At 46.8% G+C, this 12900-nt stretch overlaps 2 protein-coding genes across 8 annotated transcripts in view; both read right to left on the bottom strand.

Annotated features, from left to right (window-relative positions):
• The window catches only part of LOC140428382 (regulator of telomere elongation helicase 1-like), a 229755-nt gene that overhangs the window by 205268 nt on the left and 11587 nt on the right, over positions 1–12900 (bottom strand). The window lies entirely within an intron of this gene.
• Positions 9604–12900, bottom strand: part of rtel1 (regulator of telomere elongation helicase 1) — a 121054-nt gene continuing 117757 nt past the window's right edge. The window contains exon 26 of the mRNA XM_072515554.1: positions 9604–9828. Within this exon, the coding sequence (XP_072371655.1) occupies positions 9604–9828 (225 nt within the window). The remainder of the gene's footprint in view (positions 9829–12900) is intronic.

Here is a 12900-nt window from a genome sequence, read left to right as displayed (position 1 = left end):
CATAAACAGAATACCGTTTGCCCTTCTGATTCATGAATTAAAAGAAAGCAAAAATATTAAAAAGACTTGAAAGCCCAACAAAGAAGTAGCACATGAACAAAATACAATACTCTTCAATTCTATTAAATTGTACAACTCTCCATGGCATCTTCACCCATCCACAAGACATGGGAGCAGAATTAAGCCATTCGGTCCATTGAGTCTGCTCCACCATTCAATCCTGACTGATATGTTTCTCACCCCCACTTTCCTGCCTTCTCCCCATAACCCCTGATACCCTTATACCGCCACTCAAAGAGCCAAGCAGCTGCTCGTACAAACACAAAGCCCTATCTTTCCTCTGAGCTTCACCAGGCCTGCCTGACTAACTGACCCTGGCAAAGCCGCCCCACACAACTGCCTTTTGGGGCAATTTTCATGATTGTTGCTCCAGATCACCTGCAGTCCCAGCAGTGACCACCACTCTGGGTGGACCTATTTTGAAGATCTACCGACCCTCTGACTGACCAGCAGCTCTTGGATGCCAGATTTTTGCTTTCACAGGCCTGGGAACCCCTTACCTGCCTGATTGGCACTTAATCCCTTCAGGGCTCCCAGAAATGGCTGTGGCAGAGATTTCCAGACACTAGATGGGGCCAGAGCCACAGCCAATAACTCAACCCTCAGGGGTGAGTCACAGGTAGACAACCTTGCTATATACCCTGAGCTAAGCTTCAAAACCTACATTGCATCACATCAGCCAAGTTCTGTTATAATTTGTCCTAAATACATAAGCTTATCCATTTGTTCCAGTGTGGCACCATCCGCTTCAATCTTGTTCCTTCTAATGTCTTCCTTCGAACTACCATGTCACATGTACCGAAGTACATGTGATAATTAATCATTGCTTTTGCCAATTTGGTGTTCATACTCAATCCATATTCTAAAAGTCTAAAGTTTACCTGACCAACGATATTTTATCGGGCCTATTTGATTCGGTAAGTAGCGCTGTCGTTAGGGCACCACAAGTTTGTTATGTTCTTGCCTCCAATTCTTACTCCGGAAAGTACATCTAATTCTCTGAATATTTGTTGTGCGCACAGATTGAATAATTGTAACAACAGTACACAGCTTTGTTCCACTCGTAATTTCATTTGAAACAGAACTTATCATCTATTTTCGAGACTAATGCTCACTATTTGGTCTCAATATAGGCGCTGGATAAATCTCAAATCTTTACCATCAATGTCACATTTTAGCAACACATCTGGCAACACAAACAATCAAAAACAAATTTCATAGTCTATGAAAGATATGTAAATGTTCTTTTTCATTTTTAGATATTTGACAAAGATTCTTCTTGGGTTAAATATTCCAACATGTCCAAGTCTAGACTGCATTTTTTTGATTTCTATTTCAAATGTGTTATTATTTCTATTCTGATTTTCAAGATCACTTTAATGAGGTGAATAAACTTACAGTTCTAAAATGATTGCACTCCATTGCTTTAGGTTTCTCCAGTAAATTGACAAATAAGGAACACCTCAACTCAATTGGAATGCATCTTTGGTATATATTTGACCACAAATTTCTGTTATCACTTCAAACTCTGTTCCTCAGAGGACTTTTAGGTGTTCTGTTGTTACTTCATCTATGCCTCGAACTTTCTCTGTAGCCTCGAACTTTCCCTGTAATCACCAATTCCAGAGTTTTCTTCACCTCTGATATAATGTTTGACCCCTCATACCACCATCACTTGAGGACTCCCTCGATTCACTTATACATCTGGTCCATCATTTTGCTACTGCAACCCTTTCAAACAATAATTTACCATCTTTGTCTTTTATGCTACCATCTTTATTTTTTAAGCATCCACTGTATATCGTTGTTATAACCTGCCTACTGACGATTGGCTGGGGACTAATGACTATCCCACAATCCTATGGGAGTATGAACTTCCCCAATGAGGGGGGCGGAGAAACTCCTACTATAAATAAGCTGGCCAGTCCAGGAACCAGGAGGAAGGAGAAGGTAGCAAGGGAAGTTACTGCTACTGCTATGTATATATTGTTATAGTAAATAAACTTTATTATTTTGTATCCTTAAAACTCGTGCTGGATTCTTTGGGGCCCTTACAAAACTGGCGACGAAGGTAAAAGTGAAAAGCTGTCTACACTGCTGAAGCCACCTCCCTGGATTTTTGTTGGATACAGGTTGGAAGTTGTTTTCTATTATACCATGCCTCTGTACGGACGTTTGGATGTTTTTGATGCTGCGCTGGAAAGCTGGAACCAGTACACGCAACGGATGCGTTACTATTTCCGGGCAAACAATATCACTGAAAACGAGCGCCAGGTGGTCATATTGCTCACCGCCTGCGGACCGCATACGTTTGGGGTGATTAGGAGCCTTACGTACCCAGCTGCGCCGGACACCAAAACGTTTGACGAACTTGTGAATATAGTGGGGCAACACTTTAACCCAACCCCGTCCACGATAGTCCAGCGTTACCGGTTTAATACCGCTGAGAGGACCCCTGGAGAATCCCTTGCCGATTTTTTATCCAGGCTATGCGGGATTGCGGAATACTGTGACTATGGTGAGACCTTGTCAGAAATGTTACGCGACCGTTTGGTTTGCGGTATTAACAATGCGGCCACCCAGAGAAAGTTGTTAGCGGAGCCAACATTGACTTTTCAACAGGCAATACAAATAGTCTTGTCCCGAGAGAGCGCAGAGCGAGGAGTACAGGAGCTACAGGGAATGGAAGTGCATGCCTTGGGGCGAAACCCTTTCCGCCCAAAAACGTCCCCCCCGCACTCCTGCGGTACCTTGGGCGAGGCAACGACCAGACCGACGCCAGTGGCCATCGGACATTCCTCCCCGAAGGGAGCCTTCTCCAGAGCCAATGGCTGAGGAGCCATGTCCGTGTCAGACTTGTAGGCGCCGACCCCGTCGCGGACGGCGGTCCTGGGGACGCCAGAGGCGCCGTCGTTCCGACCGAAACTGGGACCAGCCCAGGGGCCGTAACTGGGACCAGCCCAGAGGCCGTACCTTCCATGTGGATGAACCTGTGGCAACCACTCCTGAGGACTTGGAGACGGAGGACGACTGCCTGCAGCTGCATTGTGTGGCAGCTCCCCGTGTGGCCCCCATTAAGGTGACAGTACGGGTCAATGGCCACCCGCTGGAGATGGAGTTGGATACTGGCGCAGCGGTCTCTGTGATCGCCCAGAGGACATTCGACCGCATCAAGCAGGGTATACAGACCCTTACACTAACTGACTCACAGGCCAGGTTGGCCACCTACACGGGGGAACCACTGGACATTGCAGGAACTACAATGACCCCTGTTGTCTATGGACGCCAGGAGGGGCGTTTCCCACTTATCGTAGTGCATGGCCATGGGCCCAGCCTGTTGGGTCGGGACTGGTTGCGCCATTTGCGGTTGCAATGGCAGCACATCCTCCAAACAGTTTCTGGAGGGTTGACTGAGGTGCTAGGGCGATACCCAGAGGTATTCCAGCCTGGTCTGGGGAAAATAAAAGGGGCCGTAGCCCGTATCCAAGTTGAACCAGGAGCCACACCGCGCTATTTCCGGGCGCGCCCAGTGCCTTACGCTTTGCTCGAGAAGGTAGAAGGGGAGCTCACTCGTTTGGAGAGTTTGGGTATTATCAGGCCCGTCCGTTTTGCTGACTGGGCAGCACCAATTGTGCCAGTAATGAAGCCAGATGCCACAGTTCGCTTGTGTGGCGACTATAAACTTACAGTGAATACAGTTTCCCGACTCGACCGATACCCAATGCCTCGCATAGAGGATCTCTACGCGAAACTTGCAGGCGGACTCTCATTCACAAAATTAGATATGAGTCACGCCTACCTGCAGTTGGAGCTGGACCCTGCCTCCCGACCATATGTAACAATTAACACACACCGGGGCCTGTATGAATATACACGGTTGCCCTTTGGAGTATCCTCTGCCTGCGCAATTTTTCAACGTGTTATGGAGGGCATTTTGAGAGGTTTACCACGTGTGGCTGTCTACCTAGATGACGTGTTGATTACAGGGACGTCGGAGCAAGAGCATTTGGAAAATCTGGAGGCTGTCCTTAAACGCCTTTCGGAGGCTGGAGTCCGTTTACGTCACACAAAGTGCGTATTTCAGGCAAAAGAAGTAGTCTACCTAGGTTATCGGGTGGACCGCGAGGGTCTGCACCCCGTCGCAGAGAAGGTGCGTGCAATTCAACATGCCCCCACCCCGACTGACACTTCGCATCTTCGTTCTTTTCTCGGTCTCGTAAACTATTACGGGAAGTTCCTCCCCAATCTGGCAACGACGCTGGCCCCCTTACACCTGCTGCTAAAGAAAAATCACACCTGGGTTTGGGGTCAGCCGCAAGAAACCGCTTTTCGGCGGGTAAAGCAACAATTGTCGTCGTCTGGGTTACTAACCCACTATGATCCGGGAAAGCCTTTGCTCGTCACATGTGATGCATCCCCGTATGGTATTGGGGCTGTCCTGTCCCACAAGATGGAGAACGGGGCCGAGCGACCGATAGCTTTCGCCTCCCGCACATTGACTGCAGCGGAGAAGAAGTACGCGCAGATCGAGAAGGAGGGCCTGGCAGTGGTTCTCGCGGTGAAACCCTTCCACCAGTATGTGTACGGCCGCCATTTCACTATCGTGACTGATCATAAGCCCCTGCTGGGACTCTTCAGAGAGGATAAGCCGATACCGCCCATTGCTTCTGCACGGATCCAGCGCTGGGCTTTGTTGCTTGCTGCATATGAGTATTCTCTGGAGCACAAACCAGGTACGCAGATAGCAAATGCCGACGCACTGAGCCGATTGCCTTTATCGACCGGCCCCATGTCGACTCCCACGACCGGTGAGGTGGTCGCAACCCTAAATTTTATGGACACCTTGCCTGTCACGGCATCACAGATCCGTGAGTGGACCCAGACGGAGCCAGTCCTGTCAAAGGTTCAGCACATAGTCCTGTATGGTGGGCAGCATAGACAGCTCCCAGGCGAGTTACGGGCATTTTCCTTCAAGCTGTCAGAGTTCAGCGTGGAAGACGGCATCCTCTTGTGGGGGACGCGTGTGGTTGTCCCGGAAAAAGGCCAGGAGCTGATATTATCAGACTTGCACAATGGGCATCCGGGCGTGACCAAGATGAAAATGTTGGCCCGGAGTTATGTCTCGTGGCCAGGCCTCGACACCGACATTGAGAAGGTGGCCCAAAACTGCTCCATTTGCCAGGAGCATCAGAAGCTTCCGCCGGCCGCGCCCCTACATCACTGGGAATGGCCAGGGCGGCCTTGGGCACGCTTACATGCAGATTTCGCAGGCCCTTTTCAGGGATCCATGTTCCTTCTACTAATTGACGCCCAGTCCAAATGGCTGGAGGTGCATAAGATGCAGGGGACAACGTCCTGCGCAACAATTGAAAAAATGCGTTTATCATTTAGCACGCATGGCCTCCCCGAGGTGCTGGTCACGGATAATGGCACTCCATTCACGAGTGAGGAGTTTGCTAGGTTTACAAAGATGAACGGCATCCGCCATATCCGCACTGCCCCTTACCACCCGGCTTCAAATGGGTTAGCAGAGCGTGCAGTGCAAACATTCAAAAGAGGCCAAAAGAAGCAGTCTTCCGGATCAATGGACACGAGACTGGCTCGGTTTTTGTTTACGTACAGGACCACCCCCCATACAGTGACTGGGGTAGCTCCCGCAGAACTCCTAATGGGCCGGAGACTTCGCACCCGCCTTAGTATGGTCTTCCCGGACATTGGCGCAAAAGTACGCCGCACACAAGAACGGCAGGGACCGGGATTGTCTCAGCATCGTCCGATTCGGCAGTTTGCGCCCGGTGACCCAGTATTCGTGCGGAATTTTGCTGGTGGTGCCCAATGGGTTCCTGGGGTAATCTTTCGCCAAACGGGCCCTATATCGTACCAAGTGCAAGCCCAGGGTTGTCTCCAGCGAAAACATGTAGACCACGTCCGGTCCAGAAGATCATCCCCGCAAAAGATTCCCCGCCCCCGGAGCTCAGTTCAACAGCGGCAAAGACCAGAAACAAGGGAAGGTAGTCCTCCAAATCTTCCACTGGTGCCTCACACAAAGCCTGCGCAGGTCACGACGGGACCGAATGGGGACAGAGACGCTGACATGACGGAGGCAGCAGACTCTGACTCCGAGATGGAGACACAGGATGAATCAGAGGGGGAATCCTCGGGTCCACAGGCCGTGGATGTACAACCGCGCCGTTCATCACGGAAGCGCCGGTCTCCGTCTCGTTATACGCCGCCTGATCCAGCGCCGCGTGCAAATGGCGTCCGGCCTGCGGCCAAACGAGTTCGACGCCTTCCTTCGCCAGGGCCTACGGTGGATTCCTTGGACTTTGGGGGGGAGGGATGTTATAACCTGCCTACTGACGATTGGCTGGGGACTAATGACTATCCCACAATCCTATGGGAGTATGAACTTCCCCAATGAGGGGGCGGAGAAACTCCTACTATAAATAAGCTGGCCAGTCCAGGAACCAGGAGGAAGGAGAAGGTAGCAAGGGAAGTTACTGCTACTGCTATGTATATATTGTTATAGTAAATAAACTTTATTATTTTGTATCCTTAAAACTCGTGCTGGATTCTTCGGGGCCCTTACAAAAATCGTTGTCCCTTTTTTCTATCTTTGGTGCATAACTCCAATTTTGTGATTTCTTTCCAGCTCTAACACTTCATCACACATCTCATTTCATCATTTATCTTCAGCCTACCTAGAATGGGGGCCGGTTTAGCTCAGTTGGCTGGACTGCTGATTTGTGATGCAGAGCGAGGCCGACAGCGCAGTTTCAATTCTCATACCAGCTGAGGTTATCAATAAAGGCCCCACCTTCTCAACCCTGCCCCTCGCCAGAGGTGTGGTGATCCTCAGGTTAATCACCACCAGTCAGCTCTCCCCAAAAGGGAAAGCAGCCTGTGGTCATCTGAGACTATGGTGACTTTATTTACTTTAACTACATGCATTCTTTAGTTTCCTTCAATTTTATCATGTTCAGGTGTGTTTCTTTTCTTTCCCCTTTCTATCGTCATTGCTAATATTTAATCTGTCATCCATTCCTTGTCTCTTTTTCCATTTTTGTTTTGGTAATATTTCCTTTACAGATTGTTGTATATTTGCTTTCTACTCTGAGATTTCACGTTGTTCAGATTCCTCAATCTTGAGACATTTATACTGCTATAATCCCAACTGATGTTTCTACTGAACACCCCAGTATGGAACCCGGCTTGGTAGATCCTGGGCTGGATTCTCCCAAAATTAGACTATGTCCCCAAACTGACGATAAAACGGTGGAGTTTTACTCCCGGAATTCCTATTAAAAAGTTGAACTAATTCAATGCCCTGCAGGGCGCTAGCAGGGACCCAGAGTAAATCTCGCAGCTTTAGCTGCGATACGGGCCCCCGCACTTCCGGTTCGGAGTCCGCGCATGCACACGGCGGCCGCCTCGCCAAGCTCCATGGCGGAATCAGACCGCGGAGCCACACCGAAAAAAAGAGAACCCCCCCCCACCCCCGCACGCCCGAGCCTGAAACTGCGCAAATTTAATCCCGAACCGCCTATAAGGCCCCCCACCCCCAGCCTCCGATCTCCCCCGCCCCCGGCCAGTGCGGCTGCGGACTCAGGATTGCCAGCATCCTGACCTGCAATCAGTGGTTAGTTCCATGCCGTCAGGAACTCGGTGGGCGGGAGCGGAGGATTGCTGGGCGGGCCTCTGACAATGCCGGCCCCCCCCCCCCCCCCCCCCGGGCGGGATGGCGTGCTCCGCGGCCACAGCGATTTTCGGGGCCCAGAGAATCGGCGGACCGGCGCAGGGCCCGATTACAGCGTGAAAATAGATTCTCCGCCCCCACCGCAATTTTGGCATGAGGCTGCTCACCATGGGGGCAACACGGTGGCACAGTGGTTAGCACTGCTGCCTCACAACGCCTGGGACCTGGGTTCAACACCAGCCTTGGGTCACTCTCTGTGTGGAGTTTGTACATTCTTCCCTAATCTGCGTGGTTTCCTCTGGGTGCTCCTGTTTCCTCCCACAGTCCAAAGATGTGCAGGTTAGATGGATTGGCCATGCTAAATTGCCTTTTAGTGTTCAAAGGTTAGGTTGGATTAGTGGATTACAGGGAAAGGGTTAGGGCGCAGTCTAAGTATTATGAGCCACCGGTGGGATTTTCCAGTCCCGTCGATGTCTTTGTATGTTTGCGTGGCTCGCCCGCCCCACTGTCAGGGAACCTGTCACAGGAGGTCACCTTCACAACCAGACTGAAAGACGGGTCAGAAAATTCCACCCTTTAGATATTGCTTTTTTTTTTTTTTTTTAAATGTATTTTTATTAGAGTTTATCATTTTTACAAATAACACAAAACTTCAAAACCAAAATGGTACAGTATAAATACTTCCGCATTACATAAAAACAGAAAACAACTGCAGCATAACGACCAGACAGCCAAGTTCAAGACCAACGATCGTTACCTGACGGATGAGCCCAGCAGAGACAGAGCCACTTCTTCAAACCAGCCATGTGATCAAGATAAAGGCCTTATTCACTTGCACAGTGCCGGTCGCCTGAAGTTAAGTATAGGTTATTGTAGTTGATCGGTGTAGTTTAACTTGTAGTATATTGTGCTTGCATGTCGAAGTAACCCTTGTGTATAAATAAACCATCTTTGAACTTGAACTGACTAACTGGTTGTGTGGTCATTTGACCGATATACGGGAAAGCCTTGTGGTTCAGTAGGAGAAATAGAAACACCCACAGTATTGGCGACGCTGTTGGGACATAACATCATATCATAAAAAGAGCCTCAGTATCATATTGGCGACTCTAAAGAGCAACATTATTATAGTATTCCATTAAATTGGCAACAAAACCTCCCAACAAATATGATATATATCACAAATTCAGACAAGAGGCATCATAACAGGGAAAACACCCGATATTTCAACAAGCTGCAGACTGTTACTCCAAACTATCACCTTCTATGGACTCACATCAGCCAAGGCATTAGCCAGCGTATCAAATGTCTTAACGGACTTGTCGGATACCTTCCTGAGGGACGCAGGATAAACGAGGGCATAACTCACTCCAGTTGCCTGGAGTTATTTTCTAACTTTTTGACACCTCTGCACGTCTGCGGTGTCGCTGCCAAGAATTCCTGGAAAAATAAGCCCCTTGCCCTCTTATGGAGCCAGGTCCTGCCACACCTCACCACTTCCAGAAATTTCCGACAATCCATTAAGTTGTGAAAGTAAATAATTACGGGCCTGAAATGTTGAGTATCTCTGGGCCTCAAAGAAGCGACACAATGTGCCCTTTCCAACTTGATACATCCAGCTTAATGAAACATGGTAGCTGGCTCTGCTCCATCTTAACAAAACATGGCAGCCAGCTCTCAAAAAACTTATAGGGTTCGTAGCCTCCATTCCTTCTGGCAGGCCGATGACCCGGGACAGTCTTCCTCCGGCCTTGGTTCCCCAGATCGTTCAGGATTTGACATAAAAGGTAGCTGGCTTTCCAAGGATTTAATGCGAGCTTCAGCTGAGGAAGCAACATTTCCAACGTTCAGGATTCTTTCCTTTGTTTCATCAAGCCTTTATTAGTATTCTGTAGCTCGTTCTCATGAGCACTAATATTCTGGGTCAACAAGCCACGTTTGTCATTTATCACTCTAATGATGTTCGCGGTCATCATCTGCGCTGGGTCAAGAGCCCGCTCAAGGATCAAGTCACCACATTGAGAAATCGGCACCACCTCCATTATATACGACTGTTCCCTTTTTCGCTGCTTCTGATGAAGAAGAGTCATCAAGACTCAAAACGTTAGCTCCGTACTCTTTCCACAGATGCTGTCAGACCTGCTGAGAGTTCCTACCATTTTCTGTTTCAGATTTCAGCATCCGCAGTAATTTGCTTTTATCATTTTATCTCCCTTTTATTGCCACCTTTCTTAGGATTCTTCTGCATTTTTTCTCCAACACTCAGCCAAAATTCTTCTAGGGACACACTCTGGAGTATTAACGCCACGATTAGGTAGGCATGTGCCCCGTAAACAGGGTAAAAGAAGGACTGAAAGGTGAGTAGCGCCAGAGCCCACAGAAAAGCTGCTATTCCCGTGCCCGCGTCACGTGACCCCCTCCATATCTATTTCTTTTTTTCTCGCTTTAAGAGTAAATGCTTCTTCAATATTCTGATCCTTCAACATGTCACGGTCCAAATGGTAGCACGTCTTTTTTGGGGGGTTATTTGAAGTTTCAACTTAATTTTTTACCGCAAGGAGGCAATGATCTAAACTAGTCTATATCAGTGTTTATACTTTACACAAGCCACCATTCATTCTGCTGTCTCTTCCCACCCTTCCGGCTATTTCGGAAATTGAACATACTTTGCTACTTATCTTCCCGCTCTGCGAATCTTCTTTTAATCTTCCTGTATGTTAGTGTAGCATTCCTAACTACTAGCTATACCACCCACCCCGCCATCACTCCCTCCCCCAAATTTTGCATCATCTGCAAATTTACACCATAACTCCAATCCACAAGTCCTAATCGTACATATAAATGGAAAATAATAGTCATTCCCCATTGGACACCACTTCTCAATTTCTGCCAGTCTGAGGAATATACTTTAACTCTTGTTTCTACTTTGCAGTCATCTTGTAATCCATTCTGCTACCAAGTCCCTGACTCCACATGCGTGAAACTGTTTCTAAAAGCCTATGAATACCTCAACCACTGCATGCTTATTTACTGTTCAAAGGAAAGGTTCAAAGGATAACATTGGTTAAATACAACCTTCAATTAGAAAATCAACCATAAAGAAACAAATGTTTCATTATATCCTCATTTGTTAGATATTTTTGTTATCTCAATTAAGATTTGAGTATCTTTCTACCAGACACCATCGAACTGCTCCATTGTTGTCTGGATCAATTTTAACTCACATTTTGAAGATCGGAGCTCCATATTTACTGAAATTTATCACATCGATTGAAATTTTATAATTTGATTTGAGTGCCTCAGTCATCACTTCCTTAGCGTCTTCAAGCATCCACAATCCATCTACACGGGTTTTGCCATCTTTCAAGCTTGGCTAGTTGATCACTTTTCTTTTTTATTGTTTTCAATATCCCTGTTGCCTTTCTCTTCAAATATATTACGATCCCAGACTAGACCCCAACAGTGGCTAGCTTACTGTACAGAAACCCCAATATTTTCATTTAATTTGTAAGATTGTGAGGAAAGGATACCTCGCTCCAGGAGTGGTTACATGAAGAAATAGGGGTATGGTATATTGAAACAAGCTTTATTACGAACACCACACCAGAAAATAGTTTAAATTACCCCTTAAGCAATACCACTCAATGCAGTGAATACCATAACGCTAACTGCTATCTTTATTCCCACTGAAACAACAAGATACCAGCTCGGCTCTCAATCCTGATAAACCATTAACATATAGGAACACCTGCTTTATAGAGACATTCTTTGAGAAATTGAGGTCATTTTAAAGAATGTTTTAAAGAAAAGATGCAAATCCTGTGAGAATCACGCAGAAATTCACCTTCCCAACCATACTGCTCTTCTGTCTGCAGAAGTCTAATGCCACTTCTTTTTATTTATAAATTTAGAGTACACAATTATTTTTTTTCCAATTAATTGGCAATTTAGCACCTAGTCTGCACATCTTTGGTTTGTGGGGATGAGACCCACACAAACACAGGGAGAATGTGCAAACTCCACACGGACAGTCAACTAGGGCCAGGATCAAACCCGGGTTCCTCAGCGCCGTGAGGCAGCAGTGCAAACTACTGTGCCACAATGCCACCTTAATGTCATTTCTTAATCAGCTTGGTTTGTAATTTCTGTCTGGGACTGAAAATATGTTGGCATAACTTGTCCATCAGTCAGCGACATCAGGATCCTGCACTGACAATCCACAATGTTTCCCATGTACTTAACCAAGAGAAGGATTTCTTTTTACATTGCTTGCTTAAATGATTATTCATTCCTGGAGGGTGAGTAAGCTTGTACATTAAAGCAAACCTTTGCATTCTCATGAAAAAAAATATTTGGAGTGTTCCCGAAATGTAATACCAGTGAATTAGAAATATATCTGCAAGAAATAGGAAGTAGTGGTTACAATATAATATAGCTTGAGATAATAATTAAGAGATATATTGATAATACAAAGTAATAGATTAGAGAGAAAGCCAACTATGAGAGAATATATTTGTAGATAAACTGACATATGATATTATGTAAACAAAGAGGATGACAAAGGAGAATATGATCAGTTTAGGAAAGGAGAGTTAAACAATTAGGAAAGAAGAAACCGGAAATCAAATATTTAACAACATAAAAATAAACAAAGTATTCCACAGGTATATGATTAACAAAAATAGAATTAAGATTTTGATAGAGTCACTAATACACGAGCAAATCGGGGGTGGCATGATGGTTAGTGGTGTCCGAGAAGGGGAACCAGTGGTGCTTGTCAATGTGAACGCCATTGGGACGATGCTGACTTTGTAAAGAAAACCGTGGCAGAAATTCACGACATAGACTCCCACTGACTCAGTATGGGAAGGTGGGGGGACCTTAACTGCATACAGGACCCACGGATGGTCAGATCCAGCCCCAAAACAGGGAGACAGTCAAACATGACAAGAGAACAAAACAATGTTATGTTGCAGATGGGGGCAGTGGACACATGGAGGTTTTCACACCCAAAGGATTTCTCCCAGGTCCACGAAAACTACACTAGGATCAACTTCTTCGTAGTGGGAAAATCAGTGCTTCCAGGGATAGTTGGAGTGGAGTACATCACAATAATAATCTCCGGCCACACTCCACATTACGTA

Source organism: Scyliorhinus torazame, chromosome 8 (assembly GCF_047496885.1).
Source record: "Scyliorhinus torazame isolate Kashiwa2021f chromosome 8, sScyTor2.1, whole genome shotgun sequence".
NCBI classification, from domain to species: Eukaryota; Metazoa; Chordata; class Chondrichthyes; order Carcharhiniformes; family Scyliorhinidae; genus Scyliorhinus; species Scyliorhinus torazame.
The sequence above is the reverse complement of the archived record's forward strand: the minus strand, read 5'-3'. Positions and strand labels throughout refer to the sequence as shown.